We start from the raw sequence: 12,226 nt of genomic DNA, 5'->3' as shown, positions 1-12,226 counted from the left end.
GTAATTCATCAAACCTCTAAGAGCCTTATCTTCTTGTTAGTTTTTTTTACGTATTTAAGTAATGTTGACAAAAGATTACTTATTGTTGCAACAGTGGGCTTATCCTCACTATTGATTCGCGTAGCCGACTACAATTCAGGCCGGCGCGAAAGTGCATCAGCGACGTCGTCAAGTCGTCCTGGTATGTGTTTTACGACGAGTTTTACTCCGCGAAGAGATACAACTATCTCGCTATTCTTTGCAAGAGGTGCGGACTGTGTACGGTCGTGCGTAAAGACGCTTGGTCCGTATAAGCAATGAACGGTCTACTTTTTAAGAGATAGACCCTTAAATACTTAGCGTGTGCATATATCATGGCAAGGATATTCTTGTCATGCACTGGATACTTACGCTCAGCTGGATGAAGCTGACGCGGCTGATAACAGACGACGCGCTCTGGGCCGTCATTATCATATTGCATTTACGAACAGCCGATTTTAAAATCTCTGGCGTCACAGACCACATTAAATGGTGTGCCTCAATTTGCAATCGCCAATATTGGCGATTGCATCAAACTTTGCTAAATCCCTTCAAAGGAACGCTGACAATCAGCTTTCCATGACCATTTAACATTTTTTTCTTGAGTAAACAAAAATATGCACTGTCATTTCGGAGAGTACCTATGCAAGCAAGCTGCTAGCCCGAGAAACCTCCAAACTCCCCTGAACTTGACTGGCACACGCCAGTCGTTAATCGCCTTGATCTTTTCAGGATTGGGGCGTACACCGTGTTTACATATGATGCCCCCGAGAAGTGGTATTTCGTTGCAGCGAATAAACACTTCTTGAGGTTTGCATACAACTGATGCTTACGCATAAGTGTAAGAACCTTTCGGACGTGAGTACGATGCACTTTAACGTCCGGCTATCCGCTCATGGCTCGGCTATGAACGAAAACGTCATCAAAATAACTCGGTGAAAAAATCTCACCGATTTTGACAAATTAATTACACATCTGTTGAATGTTGCACGGCCCTGTGGACATACTAGCCATTGCCATAGCATCAAACTTAGGGTACTTAAGCCGTGAACGGAACATCCTGTTCATGCATGAGGATATGATAGTATCCATCCATCAGATCCATTGACAAAGAGATGGTACTCTTTGACATACTGTCATGATTACGTCTTTATTCATGGTATTGGCGTTTGGGCAGGTACTGTTGCAGCGTTCAATATGTTGGACGTATGCACAATCCGCCACCTTCTGTTGCTTTACGCACATAGAGGTCGGAGAGCTATGTGGGGGGGGGGCTTCCTCACATGGCTTGCCTCAATGAACTTGTCGATCGCTAATACTTACTTTTTTGTCATCAAGGACACTTTCGTCCATCGATGAGCTGCTAAGAACCCCCATCATACTATAGCCGACCGAATATCGGCCATGTTCTTGTCATCTGTGACAAGTATGCAGATCTGCTTGACTTTGCCACTGCGCAGATCAAGCAAGAACCGCTTCGGTTCTAGCGTTGGCAATTGAGTTATCTCCGAAGTTAGCTTCGGAGGCGCTATCAGCTCAAGTGTATAAGCGCCTTACACTTGATCCGTTGTTTATTAAGACGTTCACTGTCCCAGTTTCCTCTTTGGAACTTATTTTCCGAAAGTACATGAAACTTTTGACTACAGGTCTCTCAGGATTTATTCCCGCGGATTCTTGGGGCTTATTCCGCAATTATTATTTGGGGAGTAACCTCGCCAAATGCCTCCAGCTGTGGTTGCGCAACCACAGCAAGATCAACTACGATGAAATCTCCAGTCAATTTAAGAACTTTCGCACTGTCGTTTATAGACAGGCGTTTCAGTTTTTCTTGGACATTGCTATCAAAGCAAGCATCCTTGTTCCGTACCACTCAACGTTTTCGAGGTGGTCAAACTTCGACGCTGCCTGTGCTTGTGCACAGCCAACGTAATCTAACTCCACGGTGTGATGATTCGTCACACTGAGGCTTTGTGCAGTCGTGTTATCGACCGAACCACAAGTGATGCCATTGCACTCACTCGTAGGACATCCACAAGCTTGCGGACGCTCCAAGACGTTTATTAAGTGGCCATCTGATGAACGAGAGCCAGGCATCGTCACGGCTTGTTGCTGCCAACTTATGCATGAGTCGTATTTTCTGAGACATGGTAACCCAAGAATGACATCAATTTTTCATTTAAATCCAGTTCGATGAAATTATAATCGGAATGTGTACCCATTCATGTGGTATTGGATACCAACTTCACAATTCTTAAATGTTACAGATGCGCTTGTTGCTAGGCGTACTATCATCATCGTTAGAGGCATATCGCGCTCAACAAACTTCAGCCTGCGATCTTCTAGCAATCGACACCCCACAATCGACAAGAAACTTTAGTGGCAGCTTATTTGCCACTTTGATTTGCTAGATGATGAGGTTAACCTCATCACCAGGGACAGTTACACACAATGTTTGTGCGTGAGGAGCAACTTTCGTCGAAAGGCCTGCAAAATTCTTTCGACGTTGCCGTATTAGTAGGATGACTGGCCACGACCGTTTTTGACGACCCACCTCCCCGTTGCGATTTCGCAACAGCGTCGGATCCGCGTCCTTTGCCATTATAAGTGAAAATTCGATCGTTTTGCTCATCGCTTCTCGGCACTGGGCGATGATTACTACACTCATATGCGTAGCTCCTGTCTTTTAACAGCGATTGCAATTTTGCAAACGCTTGAAACTTGAAGAGCGAGGTTTCTAGCTCACATAATCGAGGTCCATTGGCTTGGGTCACCGACTTCTTGTCGTTTCGGTGTACGATAAGAACTTGAGGGGACAAAAGACTGTTTCAGGCTGAAGTCCTCCTATTCCGCTACAAAGATCGCTTGATTCAGCGTCTCTAATTCGAGCCGGCACAGGTGTAGATTGACAGGACCGTCTGCAACCCTTAATAAACACAGTTTTTTTAGTAATGCGAGGTATATGCTGTACGATGACGACTGCAATAGCCATTTAATAAACACAGTTACCAGTCTTTGTTAATTAATTGGATGACTCAAGATACAATTACTAGATATCGTGTATGTTGGGCATAAGTGTGGAGATTACGCTTGTCCTGCTTCAAATCCAGGAGCTCTGTTCGAGCACTCAATTCGGCACGCGGCAGCTCAAAGGTTTGTCTGAGCCGGGGATTAAAGACCCATACGACTCAAAGACAAAAGGGTCGTGAAGCTTGAGTCTAAGGCCTAAGATTTGGCACGTCCCACCAAGTGACATGCCGAATATCACTTTTGTCGCATCGTCATCGATGTGGCGAGCTTCAATGGCATCGTCTAATTCGACGAAACTCTTAGCAAGGAATCGCCTTCGACTGCTTTAGACTTGGACATTTCAATCTTTAAGCTTTCGGGTCGACGCGAACGGGTCGGCCCGCTTACAGCATATAAATGCAATTCTTTTAACACCTCTGCGTGTTAAGAGCCATGTTAACTTGCTCGGGCCAAGTCAAGTTGTTGTTGTATGAACTCGGCGATTCACGCATTTATTCGTCTTTTTGTAGAGCGTACAATATTGCGCCTACGGCTTGCCTGCCTACGGCTGAACTCATACGTTCGCCGTCTTTCCATTCGAGGTCACTCAAGTAATTGCACCTCTCACGCATTGCGTGAAAGCCTCCGCAGAAAAGCGTGTAAGCCCTTGCTTCTTCATTCAACATGTCCATGCTAAATAGTACATGCGCGGCCGCTCAACGGGCCACGAAGTGCTACCAGGTGTAACGGGGCATCTAATGCTTGAATTTGTTCAGTATTAGCCAACCTGCACTTATACGAGTGAAGGAGAGGTGCCTACGAATCCTTCACGTACACGACTTGCAGAGGGAGGTTCAAGTAGCTAAGAAGTCCTAGCTCCTAAGAGGTCAATACTAGATGCTTTAAATTGGGAAAAAGTAAAACGGTATTAATCTATCAAGTTCGTACGTAACGATTTTATATCTACTGACTCTAATACATACATCAAGCTATGCATATTACCTCCTTACGCACCGCCAATCGTTACGAGACACGAGTGGCGGGGTTGATTAGACTTAAATCAACCACGCAACAGAATTGTTGTCTTGTTGATTTAATATTATTTAATTTGGTAGTACGAAGAAAACATCTTTTGTTAAATCAATAGGAAATATAAAGTAGAAATGATTATATATGATAAAAATGTTATACTTCCTCATTACTTTCTCTTTTAAAAAGTAATATTTTTTATTGCTCCTGTAGGAAATTATATCAATTATTCCTCTTATAGGAAATAATATTCATGTAAAAGCACCCCAATTGATAGATTGCACACCTTCGTCAGTGAGAAATGAAGCACAATACACCACTAGTGAGTAACGTACATTGACATGCCCATTAACATGCTGTATAAGTGCACTAAATATGCAAAATTAAGGTCGCTGGATACGCCTAAATCAAGTTTATCCTGTAAATTTTGGCAAAATGCCAAAGGTTACGAGGCGTCTTGCCGGCTTTGTTGCCTTTTGTGCAATTTTACACACTATTGGAGCGAAATAAACGAAAAGTTGGAGTCAATGACTAGTTTAATTCTGTGAAACGTATCGGAATTATCACTCTACCTAACGTAATGAACACCACATTGAAAAAGCGGGCAATCTACAGAAAAAAATACGTGGAGGGGGATCAGGGCTCACAGGGGAATTCGCAGATCAAACCTTAGACCACAAAATGGCCGAAGACATGTTAACGGAATTATACGCTTGGGACTCGGAGATTGAGGACGTATCGGCTCTTGCGGCAGACGATCCCAAGCGTGACGAAGATAAGGCGGAGGACGCGTACGAGAAAATTATCCACGCCGCCAGCGGAGCCGATGCGAACGACGTTGTTCTCAGCCTGGCTGCGCAGCTACTGCACAAACATTTTTTTCGCTTCCCCCATGTACAGCTTAACGTAGTTGACGTGCTGCTTAAGCTTTGTGGGCCCAAGCGCTCACAAGCTGTACGTATCCACACGCTGCGCGCTTTGCTTCAAATTGTCAAAACACCCCCTGACACCGCTGTTTCTACGCTCACATCCGCTAATTCTATCGTGCGAGATAACTCGCGCATGTGGATGCTACGTATCGACGAAGCTGTGTCACATATTTTAGAAAGTGAGAAATCTTCTGTAATTTTGCGCCAGGTGACGCCACTACGTCAGGCACTGGAGGAGCGACTGCAGCCTAATGTGATTCAGGAAAAGAGCAACTCCGCTATAGGAAACGACCAAAGAGATAATCAAGCCTTAATTTTGGAATGCAGTCGTAAACAGCCCCGCGATGAAAAGGACATTACTGAAGGCAATGATGGAGTCGCCGTGTCCGAGCGCGATACAAAAAAGCCTAAGCTTGACGATGAGATTAACAAGTTTCAAAATAAGCCCGCCGAAGCCAAATTCGTGCAGCTGAAGCGTGACTGGAGCAGCAGTCGAGGTAATGGCAACAACGATATAGTCTCCCGGAAAAGTGAGTCGTCAAATGGTCGCATTGTCGAAAGTGAAGGAAGACGTCCAAAGGTCAATGCGTTTTCGCCGCGCAATTGCCCACCATGCCCCTATCTGTTCCTGGGCAGCGTTCCTCGCCACACCCCGAGTGGGGAGATTGTGGAGTTTTTATCGCCTGTGTGGCCTGAAATTGATAATATGAGTGTGCAAATTAAACAACCAGACCACAATGCTACGGCATACGCTTTTGTGAGCATGCCGACGATTGAACACGCGCGGTTAGCTATTCACTACGTTAATGAGAACAAATTTCGCGGCCGAGCTTTTTTGAATGCTAATTTTGCGCGTGGCCCCCCCGTCGACACGATTTTGTTTGTTGAGCGGACGGGCGATAATGTAAGTATGGAAGACAAAGATGCTGTGCGTGACTTTAATTTTGACAAGTATGATCCGGAAGTGTGGGACGTCATGTGCCAGCAATTAGAGCGCTTTGGACCATTGTCGTTTGCAGAGAAAGGGTGTGTACGCTTCCGCAGCGCCGAGCATGCCAAAGCAGCAATTCGCAAACAACTTTTTACCGTGATGGGGCACGACATTTTTCCTGTGTATGATATTAAGGAACAGTTTGCAATTGATTCGACGCGTCGTGGATCCAATGTGCAACCTAAGCAAGGCTTTGCTTTGAAGTCGGGTCGACTCGGTAAGATTTGGACCGCGCAGCTTGGAGTTTCGTCTTATCTTTATTCAGCCTGATTGTATGCTGACTTAAATTCGCCTGTTCGTTATTTGTGGTTGCAGTTGGAGGTGATGCCGAATCTTACAGCAGTAAAGACTACCATTCCAGGAAAGAGATTGGCCCTAATGATGGTTTGACTGGGCGCCATGGTCATGATCGAGTACTTTCACTGAATTACGGTGAGCGCAGCAATGCTTTAAGTCGCAGCCCTCTTCGAAGTGACCGTGCAAGTGTCCTTGATCGATCTCGTTCCCGCTCACCCAAGTCTCGCTACAGCGGTGGCCGTTATGATCTACCAATTGTTGGATCAATGAAAGAACATCGTATGCCTCGCTCGCGTTCGAGGTCTCCTCTTAGTTTAGTTAAGCATGTCGGTCGTCATAAGAGTGGGTATGGCACTTCAGCGGACAAAGAGAATTTTCGTGAGCTTCGTAGCAAATTTGTTCATCGATCGCCATCCCCGATAGATGTTAGAAGCTACGAAAAGGATATTTTAGATGAGGAATGCCGCGGGCGACAATATGGACGTAAAAGCTCTGGTGTGGACTTGCGCTTGGTCGAAAATTTCCGAGACCGCCGTGAATTGGCAGGAGAGGGTCAAAGCCACAAAATCATTCCTCGCGTCGACTCTCCAACCTCTTCCTCATCGAGGCGTTATCGAAAAAATGAAATAGGTAGTCATCATTTTAATGAACAGCGCCACAATCTGAAAGCTAGCCGCCATCCTTATCGTCGCGAAGAATTGATGGAAGACGTACGTGGTAGGATGCCACCCTCTCCACCTGGTGGGGTGCTTCACCTACCGCGCAGCCTCAGTCGTAGTCCACCTCGATTTGCAAAGAACGGAGGCTCTATAAAGAGTCGTGTTCGATCGCGTTCGCGGTCTCCCCATGTTGATGTGAGGGCGAAAAGTCGCGCAAATCAACGGCCTGGTGGTTATCATAGACACGAAGACCTTTCGGCTGGAAGTCAGCTTTCTGAAGATCGTCCTGCGTTTCAAGTGGAGCGTCCTCGCTATGCCGATGACCGTTCTATCGCTGAAGTTGCTCGCGATGAGCAACACGAGCGCCAACGCTTTTTCCAGCAGCAAAGCCATGGACGCCGTGACTTTATTGATGCTGATTTAAGCCGGTATGGTTCAGGCCGAGTTGCCGGACGCGGTGGATGCCGAGGCGATAAGTATGACAATAAACAGCCTAGTAGAGGTGATCGCAATCCTGGTTTGTATCACCAGGAAGTGGTACCCATGGCTCGCCGTTCGCGTTCTCCTTTACCGCTGATTACTCACCACCGCTCAGTTTCCCCACTGCCACAGCCCCACCGTCGCTCGCTTTCTCCCTTCCCTCCCACGCAACAGAAGCGCGAGACATATGGCCGAGAGCATCGCGAAGAGTTTAAAACGCGCGGGCGCAATTCGAGATTTTCGCCGCCACAATCACCGTTGCTTCCAAGTGTGTTCATTCCAGGACATGCGGGTTCATCCGATATTCATGCCTCAAAATCAGCGACCGATGATCTCGGAAACCGCCTCGAACAACGCTACCACTCGCGTCATGATAAAAGTCGGGACGATAAAAGCTACCACCATCAATTTCGTGAAAAGCGCCCGTCTCACTTAGAGCGTTCATTAACACCGTCACCTGCTCGTCGTGAGCGCCCCTCAGGTTCAGTTGGAAGGAAGGCAAGCGTTCCCTCTCCGCACCGCTCTGTCAATCGCCGTAACGAGGGCGATAACATTTTAGAAGAAGTATCCGCGAAGGAAATTTCATCTCGGCCCAAGGATGGGGAAGATGCAGTGCTACAACAAAAAGAGATAAAGAGCGGAGGCGCACGCATGGCGCGCGAAGAGCTATTTGCGGGAATGGATGATTTGACCGTAGACTATGAAGAAGACGACGAGTAAGACGGCTTAGCTTACGCCATTGATCATTTTGAGATGACTACGTTACGGAAAATTGTGACGTCGTTGATTGGTTGGGTATGCATCGTTTTGGTCTGACCCATCATTTTGTGACGAAGAGATCGCGTTAGGGCATGCAATGTGACAAAGAGATTGCAGCATTAGGGCATGCATTGTGACTCGTTGACACGAAAAGTGTGGAAGACCCTGCATTTATTATTTGAAATACGTGCGTGTCTACTTGATGCATTGGCTTTTATATTTTCGTGGTATTTCTTCTTTCTTGAACGCGATGAGTACTCCGAAGCAATGGCAATTTTAGTCATTAAGTGAATCTCCAGTGTTTGAGCAATAGTTGCTTGCATGATCTCGTCAATTAAGACGACCTACAACACTGAGAAAGTTTTCAATGATTTTTTATGCAGCGATGAATTAACAGCTAGATTGAAGCTTTTTTTCCAACTATATTTACTGATCAGCTTGCACGATGCTCCATCTCTGGCTCCGCTGATGCTTTCATCACGACAGCTTTGATTCTTGGCTTTCGTTACTTTTATCCTGATTTATTGCAATTATTTATGGCCAAAATATCTTGGTTTCATTAGAAAGGTCGGAATATAGCTACCAGATTTTAAGTGGCCAATTTTTGGATCATTTGACCTTCCTTACAACTTTGGCCCTGATGATTGGATGCGTCCCTATCCTCACCCAGGCTCAGTCATCACCACTAAACACTCACCCGCTTCAAACCTTAACCATCAACCTGACTAACGAAAAGCTTTACGATACATAAACGTTTACCGGAAAGGTGTCACCGGAGAAGCATCAGATTATGCAGTATAAATCCTATCGATGTGTACCCCAATTCTGTTTTGATGGGATGAATAATGAGTGTCAACCTGCGGCTTTTGAACACCTTTATTGAAAGTTTATTGACGGTTTCCTGCAAAAAAATAATATTTGTCAGGATATAAAAACTATTTGTATGCGGCCAAATTGTCTTCGGCCTAGGCAAAATGACGAAATTCAGAGGTTTTTTGCGATGCTACTGCTCCATGAAAAGTTGAGATTATAAGAATCCGAGACTTGTGGAGGGAAGGCCATACTCTTGTTCCCAAAGGCGTCGCTTCAATGTATTTTGTATTCAGGCCAAGCCTTGGCGATTCTTGCAGGGCCACTAAAGCTGCTGGTTTTAAGTGTCATACACTCTATCTCTTTATGTTTTTTTAACAACATCTAAATGTTTTAAGCTAGCAAGTTTAATTTATAAGCATTTGTAAGTTAAATTACCTCACCTATTCTTTACCTTTATTTAAAAAAAGGTGATCTTGAAAGCAGGAAGTTAGTCAAAAAATTCGACTGCATGCTGGGGAGCATCGCTCTGCCTGAGCTCTTGACGAAGTTGATTATCCCCCGAAACATCCATCATGTGCTGATCATCTTCCTCACAATCGCGCGCAATTGCTTCCTTTTCTTCTTGAATACTGCCTGACTGTGGGGCGACCATAAAAGGCACGCTGGGAACAGGCTCGATCTGGCGAAGGTTCTCATGAATCTGACGCTTGATCTCATCCAGGTAAGCAGGTGTATTGAGATTTTCCATATTGCTCACGGGCAAGTGCAAACGGTACTCCGGCAAGTGTCCTTGATCGATCTCGTTCCCGCTCACCCAAGTCTCGCTACAGCGGTGGCCGTTATGATCTACCAATTGTTGGATCAATGAAAGAACATCGTATGCCTCGCTCGCGTTCGAGGTCTCCTCTTAGTTTAGTTAAGCATGTCGGTCGTCATAAGAGTGGGTATGGCACTTCAGCGGACAAAGAGAATTTTCGTGAGCTTCGTAGCAAATTTGTTCATCGATCGCCATCCCCGATAGATGTTAGAAGCTACGAAAAGGATATTTTAGATGAGGAATGCCGCGGGCGACAATATGGACGTAAAAGCTCTGGTGTGGACTTGCGCTTGGTCGAAAATTTCCGAGACCGCCGTGAATTGGCAGGAGAGGGTCAAAGCCACAAAATCATTCCTCGCGTCGACTCTCCAACCTCTTCCTCATCGAGGCGTTATCGAAAAAATGAAATAGGTAGTCATCATTTTAATGAACAGCGCCACAATCTGAAAGCTAGCCGCCATCCTTATCGTCGCGAAGAATTGATGGAAGACGTACGTGGTAGGATGCCACCCTCTCCACCTGGTGGGGTGCTTCACCTACCGCGCAGCCTCAGTCGTAGTCCACCTCGATTTGCAAAGAACGGAGGCTCTATAAAGAGTCGTGTTCGATCGCGTTCGCGGTCTCCCCATGTTGATGTGAGGGCGAAAAGTCGCGCAAATCAACGGCCTGGTGGTTATCATAGACACGAAGACCTTTCGGCTGGAAGTCAGCTTTCTGAAGATCGTCCTGCGTTTCAAGTGGAGCGTCCTCGCTATGCCGATGACCGTTCTATCGCTGAAGTTGCTCGCGATGAGCAACACGAGCGCCAACGCTTTTTCCAGCAGCAAAGCCATGGACGCCGTGACTTTATTGATGCTGATTTAAGCCGGTATGGTTCAGGCCGAGTTGCCGGACGCGGTGGATGCCGAGGCGATAAGTATGACAATAAACAGCCTAGTAGAGGTGATCGCAATCCTGGTTTGTATCACCAGGAAGTGGTACCCATGGCTCGCCGTTCGCGTTCTCCTTTACCGCTGATTACTCACCACCGCTCAGTTTCCCCACTGCCACAGCCCCACCGTCGCTCGCTTTCTCCCTTCCCTCCCACGCAACAGAAGCGCGAGACATATGGCCGAGAGCATCGCGAAGAGTTTAAAACGCGCGGGCGCAATTCGAGATTTTCGCCGCCACAATCACCGTTGCTTCCAAGTGTGTTCATTCCAGGACATGCGGGTTCATCCGATATTCATGCCTCAAAATCAGCGACCGATGATCTCGGAAACCGCCTCGAACAACGCTACCACTCGCGTCATGATAAAAGTCGGGACGATAAAAGCTACCACCATCAATTTCGTGAAAAGCGCCCGTCTCACTTAGAGCGTTCATTAACACCGTCACCTGCTCGTCGTGAGCGCCCCTCAGGTTCAGTTGGAAGGAAGGCAAGCGTTCCCTCTCCGCACCGCTCTGTCAATCGCCGTAACGAGGGCGATAACATTTTAGAAGAAGTATCCGCGAAGGAAATTTCATCTCGGCCCAAGGATGGGGAAGATGCAGTGCTACAACAAAAAGAGATAAAGAGCGGAGGCGCACGCATGGCGCGCGAAGAGCTATTTGCGGGAATGGATGATTTGACCGTAGACTATGAAGAAGACGACGAGTAAGACGGCTTAGCTTACGCCATTGATCATTTTGAGATGACTACGTTACGGAAAATTGTGACGTCGTTGATTGGTTGGGTATGCATCGTTTTGGTCTGACCCATCATTTTGTGACGAAGAGATCGCGTTAGGGCATGCAATGTGACAAAGAGATTGCAGCATTAGGGCATGCATTGTGACTCGTTGACACGAAAAGTGTGGAAGACCCTGCATTTATTATTTGAAATACGTGCGTGTCTACTTGATGCATTGGCTTTTATATTTTCGTGGTATTTCTTCTTTCTTGAACGCGATGAGTACTCCGAAGCAATGGCAATTTTAGTCATTAAGTGAATCTCCAGTGTTTGAGCAATAGTTGCTTGCATGATCTCGTCAATTAAGACGACCTACAACACTGAGAAAGTTTTCAATGATTTTTTATGCAGCGATGAATTAACAGCTAGATTGAAGCTTTTTTTCCAACTATATTTACTGATCAGCTTGCACGATGCTCCATCTCTGGCTCCGCTGATGCTTTCATCACGACAGCTTTGATTCTTGGCTTTCGTTACTTTTATCCTGATTTATTGCAATTATTTATGGCCAAAATATCTTGGTTTCATTAGAAAGGTCGGAATATAGCTACCAGATTTTAAGTGGCCAATTTTTGGATCATTTGACCTTCCTTACAACTTTGGCCCTGATGATTGGATGCGTCCCTATCCTCACCCAGGCTCAGTCATCACCACTAAACACTCACCCGCTTCAAACCTTAACCATCAACCTGACTAACGAAAAGCTTTACGATACAT

General features: G+C 46.1%; 2 protein-coding genes across 2 annotated transcripts in view; one reads left to right on the top strand and one right to left on the bottom strand.

The window, feature by feature from the left end:
* Positions 1-4,734: 4,734 nt before the first annotated feature.
* Positions 4,735-11,438, top strand: CCR75_008381 (uncharacterized protein; the record flags this gene model as incomplete). The annotated part of the gene is made up of 3 exons (XM_067966433.1): positions 4,735-6,190; positions 6,289-8,125; positions 9,767-11,438. 3 exons carry the CDS (start codon positions 4,735-4,737, stop codon positions 11,436-11,438), a joined length of 4,965 nt encoding a protein of 1,654 aa, XP_067822504.1.
* The window catches only part of CCR75_008382 (uncharacterized protein), a gene marked incomplete at both ends in the record, with an annotated part of 5,707 nt that continues 2,949 nt past the window's right edge, over positions 9,469-12,226 (bottom strand). Inside the window, one exon of the mRNA XM_067966434.1 lies at positions 9,469-9,693. Within this exon, the coding sequence (XP_067822505.1) occupies positions 9,469-9,693 (225 nt within the window). The remainder of the gene's footprint in view (positions 9,694-12,226) is intronic.

This window comes from Bremia lactucae, linkage group LG1 (assembly GCF_004359215.1).
Source record: "Bremia lactucae strain SF5 linkage group LG1, whole genome shotgun sequence".
Lineage (NCBI taxonomy): Eukaryota > Oomycota > Peronosporomycetes > Peronosporales > Peronosporaceae > Bremia > Bremia lactucae.
This window is presented reverse-complemented; position numbering and strand designations above follow the sequence as displayed.